The sequence below is a fragment of the Bidens hawaiensis genome, unplaced genomic scaffold, assembly GCF_021521415.1.
Source record: "Bidens hawaiensis isolate Kalapana, Puna unplaced genomic scaffold, B.hawaiensis_p1.1 tig00004595_1, whole genome shotgun sequence".
NCBI lineage: Eukaryota > Viridiplantae > Streptophyta > Magnoliopsida > Asterales > Asteraceae > Bidens > Bidens hawaiensis.
In genome coordinates this window covers 760,328-776,521 of record NW_027491279.1, presented here as the reverse complement: position 1 = coordinate 776,521, position 16,194 = coordinate 760,328, and the positions used below count along the sequence as shown (strand labels likewise).

The 16,194-nt window shown below is 32.3% G+C and overlaps 1 protein-coding gene across 1 annotated transcript; it reads right to left on the bottom strand.

Annotated features, from left to right (window-relative positions):
* Window positions 1-547: 547 nt before the first annotated feature.
* On the bottom strand, window positions 548-4,373 carry LOC143627082 (BAG family molecular chaperone regulator 3-like). Its single transcript, XM_077096982.1, has 4 exons — window positions 4,084-4,373; window positions 3,758-4,014; window positions 3,485-3,631; window positions 548-1,025 (listed from the first exon to the last, which is right to left on the bottom strand). The coding sequence occupies exons 1-4, from the start codon at window positions 4,280-4,282 to the stop codon at window positions 618-620; spliced, it is 1,011 nt and encodes a 336-aa protein (XP_076953097.1). The 5' UTR covers window positions 4,283-4,373; the 3' UTR covers window positions 548-617.
* Window positions 4,374-16,194: the final 11,821 nt, after the last annotated feature.

Sequence of the window (16,194 nt, the reverse complement as noted above, 5' to 3'; positions counted from 1 at the left end):
TAGTTTTAAATGTTTAAAATTATGTTGTACACTTGTAATTGTAACTTCTCTATAACATAGTCTGAAATATCATAACAAAACTTAAAACCGATATATTTAAGTTTCGAAACTTCATATAGTTTGAAACACAATAACCTAACCATTTTCGACTAGAACAAAGAAAGAAAAAATATAAAAAAATTACATTGGGCATTTATTCGACCCATAACTAATGGTTAACCGCATTCGATTAAAGTTATAATTAAGCAGTTTTCATAACCAAATCAACCTGACTTAACACGACCCTAATTAATTTATGAAAGTAGTATGTAAATAAATAGATGTAAACGTCATACTGAATGTGGGCCAACACGGCATTTGGTGTTATGAGTTATGACCCATTGCCAGCTTCTAAAGTTCGTAACAAAATATTTTTTTATAAAGTGATACCAACATATAATGATAATGACATTTAATATATATATTTTTTATTTGTATTTGTAAAAGCAACACAAAAACTCTAGATACAGCAAAGAATAGATCATAGATACCAATCCAAAAGCAATACTTTTACACACTACACCAAATATTATTTATTCATGTATCTAAGTATTTGATAATTTGATATTATTAAGTTTTTAAAGGAAATCCCAAGGGAATTTGGGATGTGTTGTATTGGTGCTACTTGATGGTGGTACCGGTAAAGGCGTCGGCATCGAATTGAAAGTCTCCCATTGAGTCGTTACCACGACATCCCCTGACGTCGAGTTCCTTGACGGTTGTTGTTTAGGCGGGGTAGGAATAGGTGCATGACTCCCAACTGACCGTCTCGAATTAGGAAATGTTGGCAGCTGGTGGTGGTGCTGGTGGTTATGATGATTTGGTGATGCGACGCTGACGTACCCATTTGAGTATCTTGGTTCTTGATTTCGTGAAGCTGGTGGCTCCTTGACTTGTCTCTCATTCACATTCTCATTGGTCTCTACGGTCGAGTTTTTAATCTTTAACACGTCGAGAGTTTCCACGTATTTTTGAACCCTTTTCACCTAGAAATCGATTAAATAGCGTTAACAAAGTCGTTACGGTAACACAATCCTTGTTACAATGTTATTTGAAAGAATTCAAAACAATTGAAAATTTTATATTGGTGAATCAATAACCGAAAATTAGATCTTTTAATAGTGATTACAACAAAAAAAAAACAATAAAATGTCAATAACTAACGTCTAACATAATATACAAACTAGAGACATAACAAACAAACTTATATCAAAATATAAAAATGATGAATCAAATAAATAACAATAATTATTATTATATGTATGTAACATCCTAAAATATTATAATATTAAATAAAGGAAGATTTTGTTAAGTTGTCGAGCGTTAAATATTATTAGCTAGTGTTTAATAAGAAAAGGGTCTTGGACTTGGAGTAATTAAGATGGATAAAAAAAGAGTAATGGGCCTTATGTCCATGGGCTTTAAAGGATATAAATACCCCTTAAACCATCATAAAACCCTAAATCCTCATTCTTACCATCTTATTCTCTAACACACTCATAACACACACACACACCCTACACCACCTTACGGCCGAGAGAGAAAAAGGGAAAGCGAGGTCGAGCGAACATTCATTTTGGTGGATCTTGACTATTCGAGCCATACACGAGATTTATAGTTCATAAACAAGCTAGCCTAGGCCAAACGAAACGTAAAGGTATGATTTCGATCTTAAAGTTTAAATGTTTTTATAGACGGTTAGCCTTGAAACTTGAGTCTAGAATAGATCGGGTATGAATGAAACGTAAAGTTGTAAACTTGATGTTAGAGATGAACTTAACGAACTTACGGCTGCTATGGCTCGTTAGAAATAAACCTTTAAACCTAGTATTGAACGTTTTAATCTAAAGGTCCAAGCTTTACGCACTTTCGGGTCGTGTTTTACCCAAAAACGGCTAAAGGAATGTTTGCGAGAATTATTATCTTATCGATATATTACACCTTGAAAACCGACTGATTACAGAGGTTTTGGGACGAGCCGTAGCTGCTGCTGGGTAACTTCGCCCACAGCAAGTTCGCCCAGCAAGTTCGCCAAGCATACAAGTTCGCCTACTGTGAACTTCGTCTGGTATAAGTTCGCTAAGCATGCAAGTTTGCCTACTGTGAACTTCGCCTAGTATAAGTTCGCTTGTATAATTCGCCAAAGCCAAGTTCGCCGAACACTAACCTCGCCGAATATTAAGTTCGCCAAAAGTTAAGTTCGTTTAGAAAATAAATTAAAATCCTAGCTCGACCCCAGCCAGGGGCTCTGCCCCTTGGACCCTGCTAGGGGCTGCCGCCCCTAGAACCCCACTGCCAGGGGCGCTACCCCCGGACCCTTGTTCGTTGTGGGATTACAATAGACTAGAAACACGATATGGGTAGTGATAGTTAATTAATACATGTAATTATTATACAGTTAGTCGTGCACAGCTCAGGAAAGGGATAACGATTAACGGTGAACGCAACAGGATCCAGGTGAGTTCTAGCCCCATTTATGTGTTATATTTTCGGGGCTGTGTGCATACTCAATATGTTTGTTAATACGCTTATCCTAAGAGATAAGTGTATGCCTTATGTGATAAAGTTAATAAAAGAAGGAAAGGATGGTTGTATGGTTGTATGGTTATGAAAAGGGTACCGAGCCCTAATAATACTCGAGGTATGATGTATGGTTGTATTGTAACGAAGAGGGAATCAAACCCTACTAATATTCGAGAACTAGGGAACCAAGCCCTAATAATACTCGAGGAAGGAGGGTACCGAGCCCTAATAATACTCGAGGAAGGAGGGTACCAAGCTCTAATAATACTCGAGGAATGTAGGGCGTAATGCTCTTTATAACGTAAGATATGAAAGTAAGTTAGTGTAAAAGAAAGTATGAAAGTATGAATGAAAGAATATAAGTTTGTGTGTATTGTATAATGTATGATTAACTAGAACTCACTCAGCGTGACTGACTTTTAGTATGCACGCAGATGAGTAGGATGAGGCAGCTCGCTTGAGGAGACACGTGGCATTGAATAAGAGGCTGGCATCAGAAGGCTCAAGACGTGATATGTTTTAATTACTTTGTTTTTGAAAGACAAGTTGTTTGTTTAAGACAAGTTTTTGGATTGTTACGAAATGTTTCATGAAAGTTTTTAATGTTCCGCGAATGTTTTAATTAACTCTGATATTTAGAACTGCATTTATGAGTAAATCCAACACGAAAGTAGGGCTACCGGTAACGGGGCCTTACAATGTAACAATTTAGATCTTTGGTGCCGCTAAGTCCCTATCGGGCCACTTGGCGGCACCATATTTGTCCACATCAATTTTTTTTTTATTTTATACACCATAACGAAAATCGACCGAATATTGGTTTTTTAATTTAAGTATTGGTATCGTAACAAACGTGACAGAAACCAACATAATTCACGTAGATAATAAACTCCGTAAACTATTGAGAAAGCAACAAATGTACCTGCATTTTCCTCTGTAATTTTACATCACCCTCTGCCGTAACTCCATCCAGTTTAAGCAGTTCATTCATCAATAACTCGATCAAATTTAACAATGTCTTCTCCGCCACTTTCCCGCCTTTTGAAATAACCGACTCAAGCGCAGACACCTGTCCCACATTCAAAACCACCAATATTAGAATTTTAAATTAAAACAATTATAACCTAGGCAAAAAAAACAAAAAACTAAATAGTAACCAACTTTTTAAAATGTTTCAATAACTAATTAACTATACCTGGCAAGCAAGTCTATCGACTTCCAAGCTAATCTCGGATATCGATTTAGCAGCCTTCTCCATCTTGGACTTATTTTGCATCTCGATATATCTCTTTTCTACGCTAATCGGGTCCTCAACCAACACCATTTTCGACTTGTCCTTCACTCCGACGACATCCAAAAACGTTTTCGAGCTCCTCTCTTTATCTTTATACATAATTTTTTGATCTTCATGATGTAATCCGGTTGGACCCGATAACATTTTCTTCAATTCCCCTATATATAAAAAAAATAATAATAATAATAATTCATAATTACGTAATTAAAATTTAAATATTTAATTACCAAATGTAGCTTGTGAACCAATATTGACTTCATGATATACCGACCCGTATTTGACCCGAACTCGAATAGTTGGTGGCGGGACCCGGTTTTGTTCTTCATTCGGATCTCGTCTTTGTACTAGCATTACACCGGGTCGGACCTCCCATTCATTATCACCACCGTTGACCGGCTCCGTTGACCTAGTTCTCATGTGCATCATCTTTTCTATAATATCAAATCAAATGTCTCATATAATATATATAACGACTGCAATAAAGTGACAGGTTAACAGACAACAAATTGCTGTAACTTTTTTTGAATAGTATAACCGATCCTACTAAAAACAAAGCAACACCCTGGTGTCGGAAAACAATAAGTTTGAAATTATGAGTGAGAGGTGAGATCTAGGAACAAAAGTAGGAAAATAATATTAAGCCTGCAAATATTTAGTTTATGATATGACGGAAAGAATCATATCATGCAATTAGAAAAATAAGAAAGTGATAAAATCATAAAATAAATATAAATGAATTTTCTAGAGAGAGAAAGAAGAGGAGAGCGAGAGTTTAATATGTTTGGTCGGCAAACAGAACATGAGAAGTGAGAGACAAGAGCTAAAGGATAGTATATAAATATCCTAATGTTTCATATATGATGATTTATTTATAATATTTATAACATGGAAATTTGGAATAAAATTATGTGTGCATTTACCACGGTTTGACTATTATTTAGCTTTCCCACTATAAATTATAAAGGATACTATAAATAGACTTGTAAATGAAATTAATGTTTTTAATGTTATAAAAAAATATTAGTTATTTTCCCAAATAGGTATTGTTAGAAAAAAAATTGTTATTTAATGGGAGATCTGAAAAATATTTATTAAAAATGGGTAATGGGTATTTGTTATTGTTATGGAGGTGTAGATATTGCCATTGGAGGATGAGCCAACTGGGTTTTACCGAGAACGTCAAGCCAAACTCGGATGCCAGCGTGGATCACGATCATGTCAACATAGTTGGCCTGAGTTGGGTGGCGGGGTGTGACGTGTTCGCGCAGTGAGATAGTTTAACTGTGAAAGTAACTGTTCGAAAAAAAAATAGACGGTGTAGATATTGCCATTGGAGGGATTATTTCTAGAGATTTACTCAAGGGTGGCTCGGTTGGCTCGGTTGATCGTGACAAGGTTTGTATTTGTCAACTCATTTAGGTTGATGATGCTCTCATTATAGGGTAGTGTTCAAAAAAATAATATAAGTGTTTTCAACTGTTTTTATTTCGCCTCAGTATATAAATTTACACAAATCAAGTAACTATGGAGTAAGGGTAGATTATATGGAAGTTGGAGATTTTGTAAGGTTGCATTGTATGGTTGGAAACCCGAAAAACTCTATTTTGTTTATTTGAGTATTCGGAGGGTTGAGCATGAATAAAGTCATATAGAAAAAAGCTGAGAAAAAAAGCTGCGGGTTACGCACAAATAGTTGGTTCATATATAATTATTTAATAACTCATTAACGCCGACGAACCATAAGTTTGTATTAGTAGGAATGTAGGATCGTTTTCTCAATCAAAAGGGAGTGACAATAAAACTTGTTGACCACTTAGATACGTCTTTATTGTAGTTAAAACCTTTTTAAAACATGATTTTAATTTTACCTGTTAAAAGAAATTATATATTTATAAGGCTGAGGGTAATGGGGGGTGACCCCTCAGGTGAGCCGGGGCGCGGTTGGCCCCCGTGGTTGGAACCGCAGGGCGCAAAAAAGGAATGATATGTGAGATTGGGTTTTTTATTCAAACTTGTGTGTGTGTGAGAGAGAGAGTGTCACACCCCGACCAAAGGCGGCGGAACATGCCGGGGTGCAACATGATTGGACAAATACACAAGACACTATTTAAAGTGACAATATTTATTCAACTCAATTTATTTCAACAAATCAATAACAACACATCTCGTTCATATAAACAAATAGCATTCATATTGTTCGTTTTACTAATACCCTAATAGTCTTGGTAACGTTTTCCATCAAGCACTCGAGTCAACAAAAGTCAAACATGTAACATTTCATAAAATAAAGTTTGTCAACACAAAAGTTGGTGAGCAATTAATAAGTTTGAGCATATAAGTATATAGTAATAAAAAGCCACAAAACTTGTATACAAAACAATAAATAAAAGCTATAAACTGGAATAAATAGTTATCGCTAAACCAGTTAGCGACACCTAGCTATTGGCAATTAGTCTAGGATTTTATGACAGTTGCTAATAAGCTTACATTAGCACCACCTAGCTACAAGGGGATGCCGAGTAGTCTAGGATTTATAGTTATCGTTAATAGCATACGTTAAAGACACCTTGCCATTGCCAAATGGTATAGGATTTATAGTTTCACCACCCAAAAGCTGTACACACATAGTCAAATAAGCATACAATACCAAATCGAGCAATTATTCAAGTAAGGTATACAATCACGTTTGTGGGTTTAAGATGCAAGTAATTAAAGCACTTAGTTTGATAAGTATGAAATGTCACCCCAAAACGAAAGATGGAAAAAGGGGTATGAAAGTACTCACCTCGACTGATGAACCGAGAAATAAATAGATAAATAAATGAAGCTCGAACGGTAAATGAAAGATCCGACTTGAAACAATAAACACCTTAGCTAAAATAAATAACGTAATATATATTAATGAACTTGAAACCATAATGAAATTATATTGTAAACATTGGACGAGAAGGTTCGGTTGTAAATCGGATTATCGGTTAATTTGTTAATGGTTAGGGACTCGTACTTAAATGACAATTAAAATAAAATAATATTATTTTATTGAGCTTTTAAATAATTAACCAATATTAAATATAAGCAAGACGGGTTTAAAACAAGGGTTCGGTTTTTATAAAAAGAAAGAATTGATAATAAAGTTTATAATAATATTATTAATGATAATAATAATTCTAAAAAGATATGATAGATATATATATGTATATATAAGATAAAGATGTTAATAATAAAAACAATAATTATTTTTAATAATACTAATATAATATAATAATTATAACAATAATTATTATTATTAATACTAATAATGATAGTAAAGAATAAAATCTTGATATTAATTTTAAGGTGTTGTCGATAAAAATAGTAATAATAATAATAAGTAATGATATTGATAGTAAATAATGATACTATACTCGATGTCAGTTCGATTTCGAAACGAGTTCACAAAATAACTATATTAATATTATTGCTAGTAATTAATGATAAAATATGATTTTTAATAGATAATAATAATATGACATTTAATAATATTAATAACAATTTTAATATTTATAATAATAATAATAATAATCTTGTTAATAATGGTTTTAACTTCAATAATTATAATAATAATGGTAATAATAATATTAATAATAAATACCTATAATAGTAAACTCAACATATTAATACTAATAATAGTTTTTATGTAGTAATGAAGTATTAATAGTAATACAATTTTGTTAAATAAAAAAATAACACCGAAACCGGACTAGGATTAGACTCGAACCCGAGACCTCTAGTTCAACAACTTTTGTACAAACCAACTGAACCAAAATAATTAAACCCATAAGAACATAATATATCCATTACCCGGTTGTTCGTCATTTACCCAAATCAAAACAATCTATACACATCCATACTCGTTTCAAATAATATAACCGATAACAAAAACCATTATTAATAATTTAGATCCGAACAATTTATAAGCGAAACCGAAAGCACCAATGCCCAAAATTAGTTTACCTATTAGTCGTACACGAGTCGTGGCTCTATACCGAGGAATGAAACGAGTCGCACCTGCCGGAGACAGAAACCGCAACCGGAGGGAGAGAGGTAGAGAAAGAGAGAGAGAGACGACGAGGGAGAAAGAGAGACGTGAGAAGTAGAGAGAGGCGAGAGAGATAACAAATTCCGGCCACCAGAAGGCGCGCCGGAAAAAACGGGGAGAGAAAGAGAGGGAGCTGCGAGTGGCCACGGCAGTACACCGGTGGTTGCTGCGGGTGTCGGAGAAAGACGAAGAAGGTGGCCGGAATCTTGGGCTCGCCGGAAAAACGTCCACAAGGGGGTGGCGGCTGTGGGTTGTGTGTGTGGCTGGAGTGATGGCTGCGGTGGAGTTGGTGTTGGTGGGTGTGCTCGCCGGAGGTCGTGGTCGGCCAGGGGCGGCGGCGGGTGGCGGCTGCCGGAAGTAGGGAGGAAGAAGAAGAGGGTGATGGGTGATAATAATAATGTCAGGGTCAGGTTATATTTTTCTTTTTATATGCATAACATATTTTCAAAGCCGGCCCCTCAAGTTTTAATCACTGTTTAACATGAGTTTAAAGGTTTCCAAAGTTTACAACGAGTTTACAAAAATCCGTTTGAACCTCTTATGTTTTTTCTTAACCACACTATATTATGAAAAACATCGGTTTATTTAAGATTGAGGTCTATAATAATATTATATAATAATTTAATAAAGTTCTAAAAAAAAGTTGAGTCGGTTTTACAAAATAAAAGTTTACAAAACGAAAACAACTCGAGACTCGAATTTGACGAATGTCACAGAGAGAGAGAGAGAGAGAGAGAGAAGTGTGTGTATGTTTTGAGAGAGAGGAGTGTGTGTATGTTGGGTTTTTGAGAGAGAGGAGTGTGTGTATGTTTTGGGAGGAAGAAGCCCCGGATCGTGGTGGTGGTGGTGGTGGTCCGGTGATCGATGAAGGTGAAGAAGAAGCTATTTGGTGTGATCTATGAAGAAGAATATTAATATTAATAGTAAAATTAATATTTAAAATAGATAAATAACTGGATCAAGTCATAAATCACCTGTACCACTACACCCTCTGGGGCTTGGTTGAGGGGCTTGATCCAGTACCATGTTATCGCCTACGTGTCGGGTTTTGATTGGATCACTTGGGGCTCAACGAAGCCCCATTACCCTTAGCATAACATTATAAGTATGGAAATGAAGACTAAGATTATGTGTATTTAGTCATTTATTTGGGTTTCCCATTTGCGATATTGATCACCTCGTACAAAAATATAATGAATTACTATAAACAGAATGATAATTAAATGAATGTTTTTAATGTTAATAATATTGGCTTTAGAAATAAAAATTTTTCAGTAAATTATTTAGTTATTTGGAATATTTTAGTTGTATTTCTTTCAGATTGATGTTATCGTACACGAGTGTAATAGAATAAGTTAATTTGGTGATATATTTTGCGTTAGGTAATATATATTGTTTTTAAGTTTTATAAGCAATAACTTGAATTAACATTTTTAACAGCGTTTTAGAACCCACCGAATTAACATTCTTTTATATATAGCACTAGTTGTTATCTCATGTATTACGGGGGTTGTGTTTCTTTTTTGTGTTTAATATTTATATTTTTTGGATTTTATTTATATATTTTTTAAAATTTAATTTTATTTATTGTAAAAAAGTAATAATATACTTAGGATTTAATAATAAAAGAGTTTCACATATAAATGAGTTTTATTTATTGTAAAAAGTTAATGATATACTTATGATTTAATTATAAAATGGTTTCACAAATAAATGAGATGTTATACCCGGTTTAAAAGTTATATGAGTTTAATAAGACTCTTGACTCACTTGTTTTTTTTTACCATAAAATTGTTTCTTAATTATAAATATATTTTTTTAAATGAATATTGGTTTTTAGTTTTTTATTTTATAGGATTTTTTATATCAAATATAGATAAGAACTCTTTGATTTTATGCAATCTAAAAGACATATTCAATACCTTTTTAATCTATTGACCATTTGTATTGAATTAATGTGTGTTTTTATAGAGGAAATATTATATTTTATCCTTTGCAAATAATAAAGTATAAATGTACATGGAAGGCTACTAGATTAGCGAAAGAGTAGTTATAAGATCATTCTTTGTGGGTGGTATGGGGGCAATTTAGAAGGGATTTTAAAGCACCAAACACCGAAGAGGATATCTTTGAGGGAGACGACATAGGGGTGGGGCAGTAGCGTGAAGAAGGGCGACTTGGATATTTTGTAGGGCCACCCTACTTTTCTCTCTCTCTCTCTCTCTATATATATATGGTAGGGTTAATGTAAAAAAACAATATTTTTGTGAGAAGAATAAGAATAGATCTAGGCCCTTGGATCTATGATCTAGTAGTTGAGATTGGTAGTTTCTAAATAATTGTATTGTTTCATATTTACATTGTATTGTGTCATATTTAGGTGGTTTATTTTATTTTAAAGCTCTTCTCACACTTCTCATAAAACACTTGTTTTTTATTTGAACTCTTATATATGTATATATATATATATATATGATTGATTTCTTTTGAGAACCGCTTTGAGTTTAAGAACTCAACGTAACAATTTTTTTTTTGAATTTTTTTACACATGTGTAATACGTAAGTGTAAGTGATATACAAAAAATTACGGTATTTTTTACACACCGAATCGACTTATTACACATGTGTAACTAACAGTTAAACTTGTGTAATCATCAAAAATACTTAGTCTCTCTCCTGCCTCATTTTTTAATTACATTTAATCTCAACCACATATTTCATGTCATTTAATTAAATGTATGATCCAAATTTAAATTCTTAAAGTTCTTACAACTCAACATGGTTCTCAAAATATCCTTCATATATATATATATATATATATATATGTATATATAGGGCCACCCTACTTCTCTCTCTCACATTCTCATGCACACACATATAATGGGTGGTTAAGGGTTTAAAACTACAATAGAGAGGGGTTTCAATACCCCGTTTCTTACATAACGATGACGTTGAGGGACAACAAAGCCCCTCCACAGAGGATGGTCTAATAGCATTTGATAATCTATCCAATCCCGAAAAAATGAATGGTGTTTTCGCTCTCCTTCCTCTCACTCTCGTACTTTAACTTTTCTTTTATTTTAAACATAAATTGAAATAACCGCCCTGATTCGATGTGAAAATTATTGCACCATACCTGTCGCGGTTGATTTCTTACTTTCGATATTAGGAACATAAATAAACAAAATGCCTAAATTAGGTGTGGTAGCTAACTATGCCTCTCCAACTCTTCTCTTTACTCCAAATTATTGGTCTTTTATTAACTACAACATACCTGCCTACCTACTCAATCCAATTTCTCAACTTTTTTATATTATCTTGTAATTATTATTTTTCAATCAATAAAACATCAATTACTTTTTTTATGGACTTAAATAAATATTATTATTAGGCTAATTGGATTTTAAAAAAGATACATGATTATTTATAGAAGCATCAAAGAAAGAACACTTTTTTATAGTTAATTAGAAACATAACCTACTACACATAATGGGATATTATTAGGCAAATTAGATGTTAATAATCACAGCTTAATGCAGTTGGCTGATAATAATCTCAACTTTGAAAATATATGTCATTGGTCCCAACTTCACATTATTTGTTTTCATTGGACCTTCGTTAAAAAATACTTAACGACGTTAAGTTTTTTCCAAATTTTAAACTGATATTTATGGTTTTTGATCGGAATGAGGATACGAGTAAATTATTATTATTATAACCAGTAAATAATAATAATAATAATAATAATAATAGCTTAATTGTTAGTTTGCTACCTCAGTTCATCTTATGTGTTACTATTGTGAAAGTGACATTATCTATTTTCACTTCTTCAGTAAACATAAAATGATTGAAATTTGGTATTTGTTTGATTATATGTCATAGTAGTTCAAGAAATGCATTTGAAATTGTCACATTTGTTGGTAATCAATAATCATCTATTGACATTGTCATTAAATATTTATTTGAATTAGTAAAACCCAAGTGCTTGAAATTTAAGTTTTTTCTTAACGTTACAACCTATGTCTTGACTTCATTAGACTTTTCATTTTGTACAATATTCCAACCCTTCATTTCGTAGAACTCGACTCGGTCTAACAACCCTAGGACCCGCACATTTGGAAGACTTCTGCAATGAATTTGCCCTTTAAGTAAAGTTAGATGCTCGTTGTTTCAAGAACAAGAAACGTCTAATCATTATAGTGTAATGTGATGACCCGTGTAAGGTTGGTTGCAACATTGTCTTCCCATCGAAGGCAAGAGTTTGTAACTTTTTGGTATGACATATATAGGCATATGTAAAGCTCCTAGATATATAGAAATAAATAATATTAAGTAAATGGGAATATATGTAACTAAATACGTTAATGTAAACTTTAACTATTAAAAGAACTAATCTAAAATCCAAAATAAAAATGGTTGAATTCAAATCAATAAAATTTGTTTTATATATTTTATATCTTTTTTTAATGCATTTTTTGTTGTTTTATTTTTTTATTGTACTTCATCTAAATGTGCCACCGACAGTATTGCGTAACGGAAAGGCAAAAACTTGTAACAAACCGACCGACTTTTTCATGTTTTTGTTAAAAAGATGATGTACCGACACTTCAAACTTCAATGCTAAACTTTAATAACCAAATTCTAGTCCTTTTATTATTATTATTTGTAATATTTAATTAATTTGTAGCCAATCATATTTTACTGATGTGTTATCCAAACTATTAAACCTATTGTTCTTATTTCCGATAACATTTGAAATCACCTCACAAGATCATCTCCAATGCAAGAGAAAAATATGGCTCTTACTTGCTCTTGATGATGTGGCTTCATGACATGGATGAGAGAGAGTGGAATAAGCTCTTAGCTAAGGGCATGAAAAAGAAGAAGAAAAGTGTGTTTTGTGAGAGAAGATGGAAGACCTACATGTTAGATATTTGTTGTAAAAGAATAAGAAAAATGTTAGGCATATGAGATGTCATAGTGAATGTAAGAAGGGCTTAAAGAAAGGCCATTTGCAATGTGGATGGTCTAATATTTGAGTAAGACTTTCTGAGAAATGATGTCAACTGTCTATATTGATTTTGACGCTTCCTACCTGACTCGTTTACGTACACCATCAATGAGGAAACTCATCACTATTAGAAAACCCTTGCAAGCCATATCTCAAGTCTTAACCATCACCCCAATGTTATATGACCGGAATATCACTTACTACATCCCTAATTTCATTTTCATATATGATTTTTTATTTTTATAACAAATAGATACGGTTGCATAGGTCGCAAATCGCTGTCAGGTTAGTTGACTATGGAGTTGCGAATACTTGGCCTAGATGCAAAGTAATCAGACATGGTAATTATAAATAGATTAATTTTTGGAAAATTGTGTACATATCAAACTAACTTTTGAACCCGTGTATTACACGGAATTTGTTAAATTATCAAAATTTAGGTATTTAATCATATGTAATTTATGGATTTTCTTTTTAATTTATAGATTAATTTTAATATTATCACACACACGTACTTAAAATGCTATATATTTAAATTTTTCATTTTTCTAAAATGAAATAATTTTAAAGGTGGCATAAAATAAAATATTGGTGATTACCTAAATATATTAAAGATGTTTTATTTGATCAATACAAATGTAAGTTAAATAATGTGTTACAAATTGTAAGATTATAATTATAAATATTGTATTTATTCAACGGAATTTGAAGTACACACATAATTAAATAACTATGATAAACACAGGTCACCAATTATTATACGATAATAGTTCGTAAATTATTACTTAACTAATTTAATATTACTCAACTAATTTAATAATTCACTGTTTGATTTTAAACTTACTATAGATATTCAATGGTTTATATGTTTTTTTTAAATCATGTCAAACTTTATATATTTAATAGTAAAATTAGATGAAATCGGATGGATAGTAAAAGTTAGTGTGACATACCAATTAGACCCATGGATATTTTAATTAAAACATGTAATGTGATAGAAAAAGTTGGTAAAGTTAGATGAAATGGTATTAAATGACATTAAATACTTTTTTTTCATATGGATTACAACTAATTGTCATATCAAGTGGACTCATGGATTAAGGAGAGTTAAGATTAGAAAATATGATTAAAATTAAAGTTATGATTAAATGTGGTTAGAACACACCATCATTATTATTTTTGTTTATTAGTATAGATAGATATCATAAATTCACTAATATTTATAACAAAATATGTAAATATCAATATAAATTCAAATGGTATATTTTCAAATACAGAATAACTAAAATGATATTCATTCCTTATAATTTTTGACCGACTAACTCCGAGTTAACCGAATAGGTCTGAGTATTCGCTTAGTAGCTCTAAATTGTAAATAAAAATATAAACATACAAACAAGCTTTGTTATATATTATTCGGTTTGTTTATGGTAGTTAAAAACGCTTATTAATTTGTAATAGTTAGACTCTAAGCCAATAATATTCTTTGAAAGTTGTTTAGGTCAAAATAGGTGAGAGGTCGTGTGACTATGAAAACAATTGCTGACCGTCGGATCCAAATACATAGAATTTGTCTAGAAGTTGAACCACTTAGATTTAGATTTTAAATGTTTCAATTTCACCTGCCCTTTGTGGGACCCACAACTAATTTAATATTTACCAAAAGTTGGTATTATGAAAAAAAAAATCTTTAAATAAGATAAATCAACCATAAATATATAAATCATAAAAAGATAGTGTAAGAACAGTTAAAATTTGTCTTTTGTTTATAGATTCATTTGAATGTACTACAATCATACAATGCACCAAATTGTTTACATGTTTCTTTTAGCAATTATTCTCATTAAATAACATAGACAACAAGCTTTAATGGTTTGTTAGTGTGTACGAAAATATACTTATGCAATTATTTTTTTTAACAGTCCGATATATGAATGTTGATGCGAAAGTATGATGGTGTGCAAAGTACAAAACCCGACCCGACCCGAGGACCGATATACCTGAAATTAAGAGACCGTTGACTGAACCGATGTGGATGATCGGTTATCGGTCTTCAACCTAGTCGGTCTCTCGGTTTGCTCATAGACCGAAACTGTAAACAGAGCTTCGGTCAAGTTTGTAATTGTATCTAATTGTTGTTCATTGCCTAATTAAACTAATATGTATATAGGGATGTTATCTATAATGTTAATTGCACTCTTTTGTAGGCAATGAGATTGTTGGATGTAAAACATGGTTTACTTCATGTAGCAGAATCTTTAGATTTCCTTCATAATAATGCTCACCTCATTCATCGCGGCTACCCCTCGAGGTATAAACATGCTTATTTGTTCTTACTTATTGATCATAAGTTCATAATTATCAATGCTAGCAATTCATTTGACCATTATATTCATTGTCTATTTGAGGTTGTGCTAATTAAACTCAAGTGGAGCTCTAGCTTGAAAGACTGGTGGATTCAGTTTTGCAATATCTGCATATCCGTCTACTGTGAAGCCCTTTCATTATTCTTTGAGTGGTGACCGTTGTAGAGATTATATATTTTTTAGACTTATGTTTTTCATGATTATGTTTTATCAGGAATATGATGTCGAAGATTCGCTGCTGCCACTTCAACTTACACTGAACTACACTGCACCAGAGCTAGTTAGGGCCAAAGCCCCTTCATTTGGGTGCTTGTCTAATATTTTTTTTAGCTTCGTGTGCCTCGCGCATCACCTTAATTGCTAAAAAGTCTTTGTTTGACTTTGCAGTTTGTAGTTACTTTTTCACTCTGTTGAATCGAACAAGTATGTTAATAAAATACATGATATACATGCAGTTGTGTTCACTTAATTGCTATAAAGTCTTGGTTTGAGTTTGTAGTTTATAGTTTTTCACTTTGTAAACTCCAACCCACCTGTTAATAAAATACATGATATACTCATACACATGCAGTTGTTGTGTGACTGCAATTCACCACAATAATCCGTTTATAAAATACATGCTGATCACCACAATACTCTTTAATACAATACATGGAGTTGCAGAATCCAATCCTCCAAAATCACCTAAGCTTTTTGTCAAAAACACAAAATAGAAAAACTATAGAATCCCAAAAACATTAGTATCTATTTTATAACTAAAACCAAATAATATTAATTAGACATGGGCATCCAAATTAAACATAATCACACACCAAAAAACCCAACCCAGATGTTTTCCATATTATCTTCAACCACTGATTATTCGACCTAGGATTTGATGTGA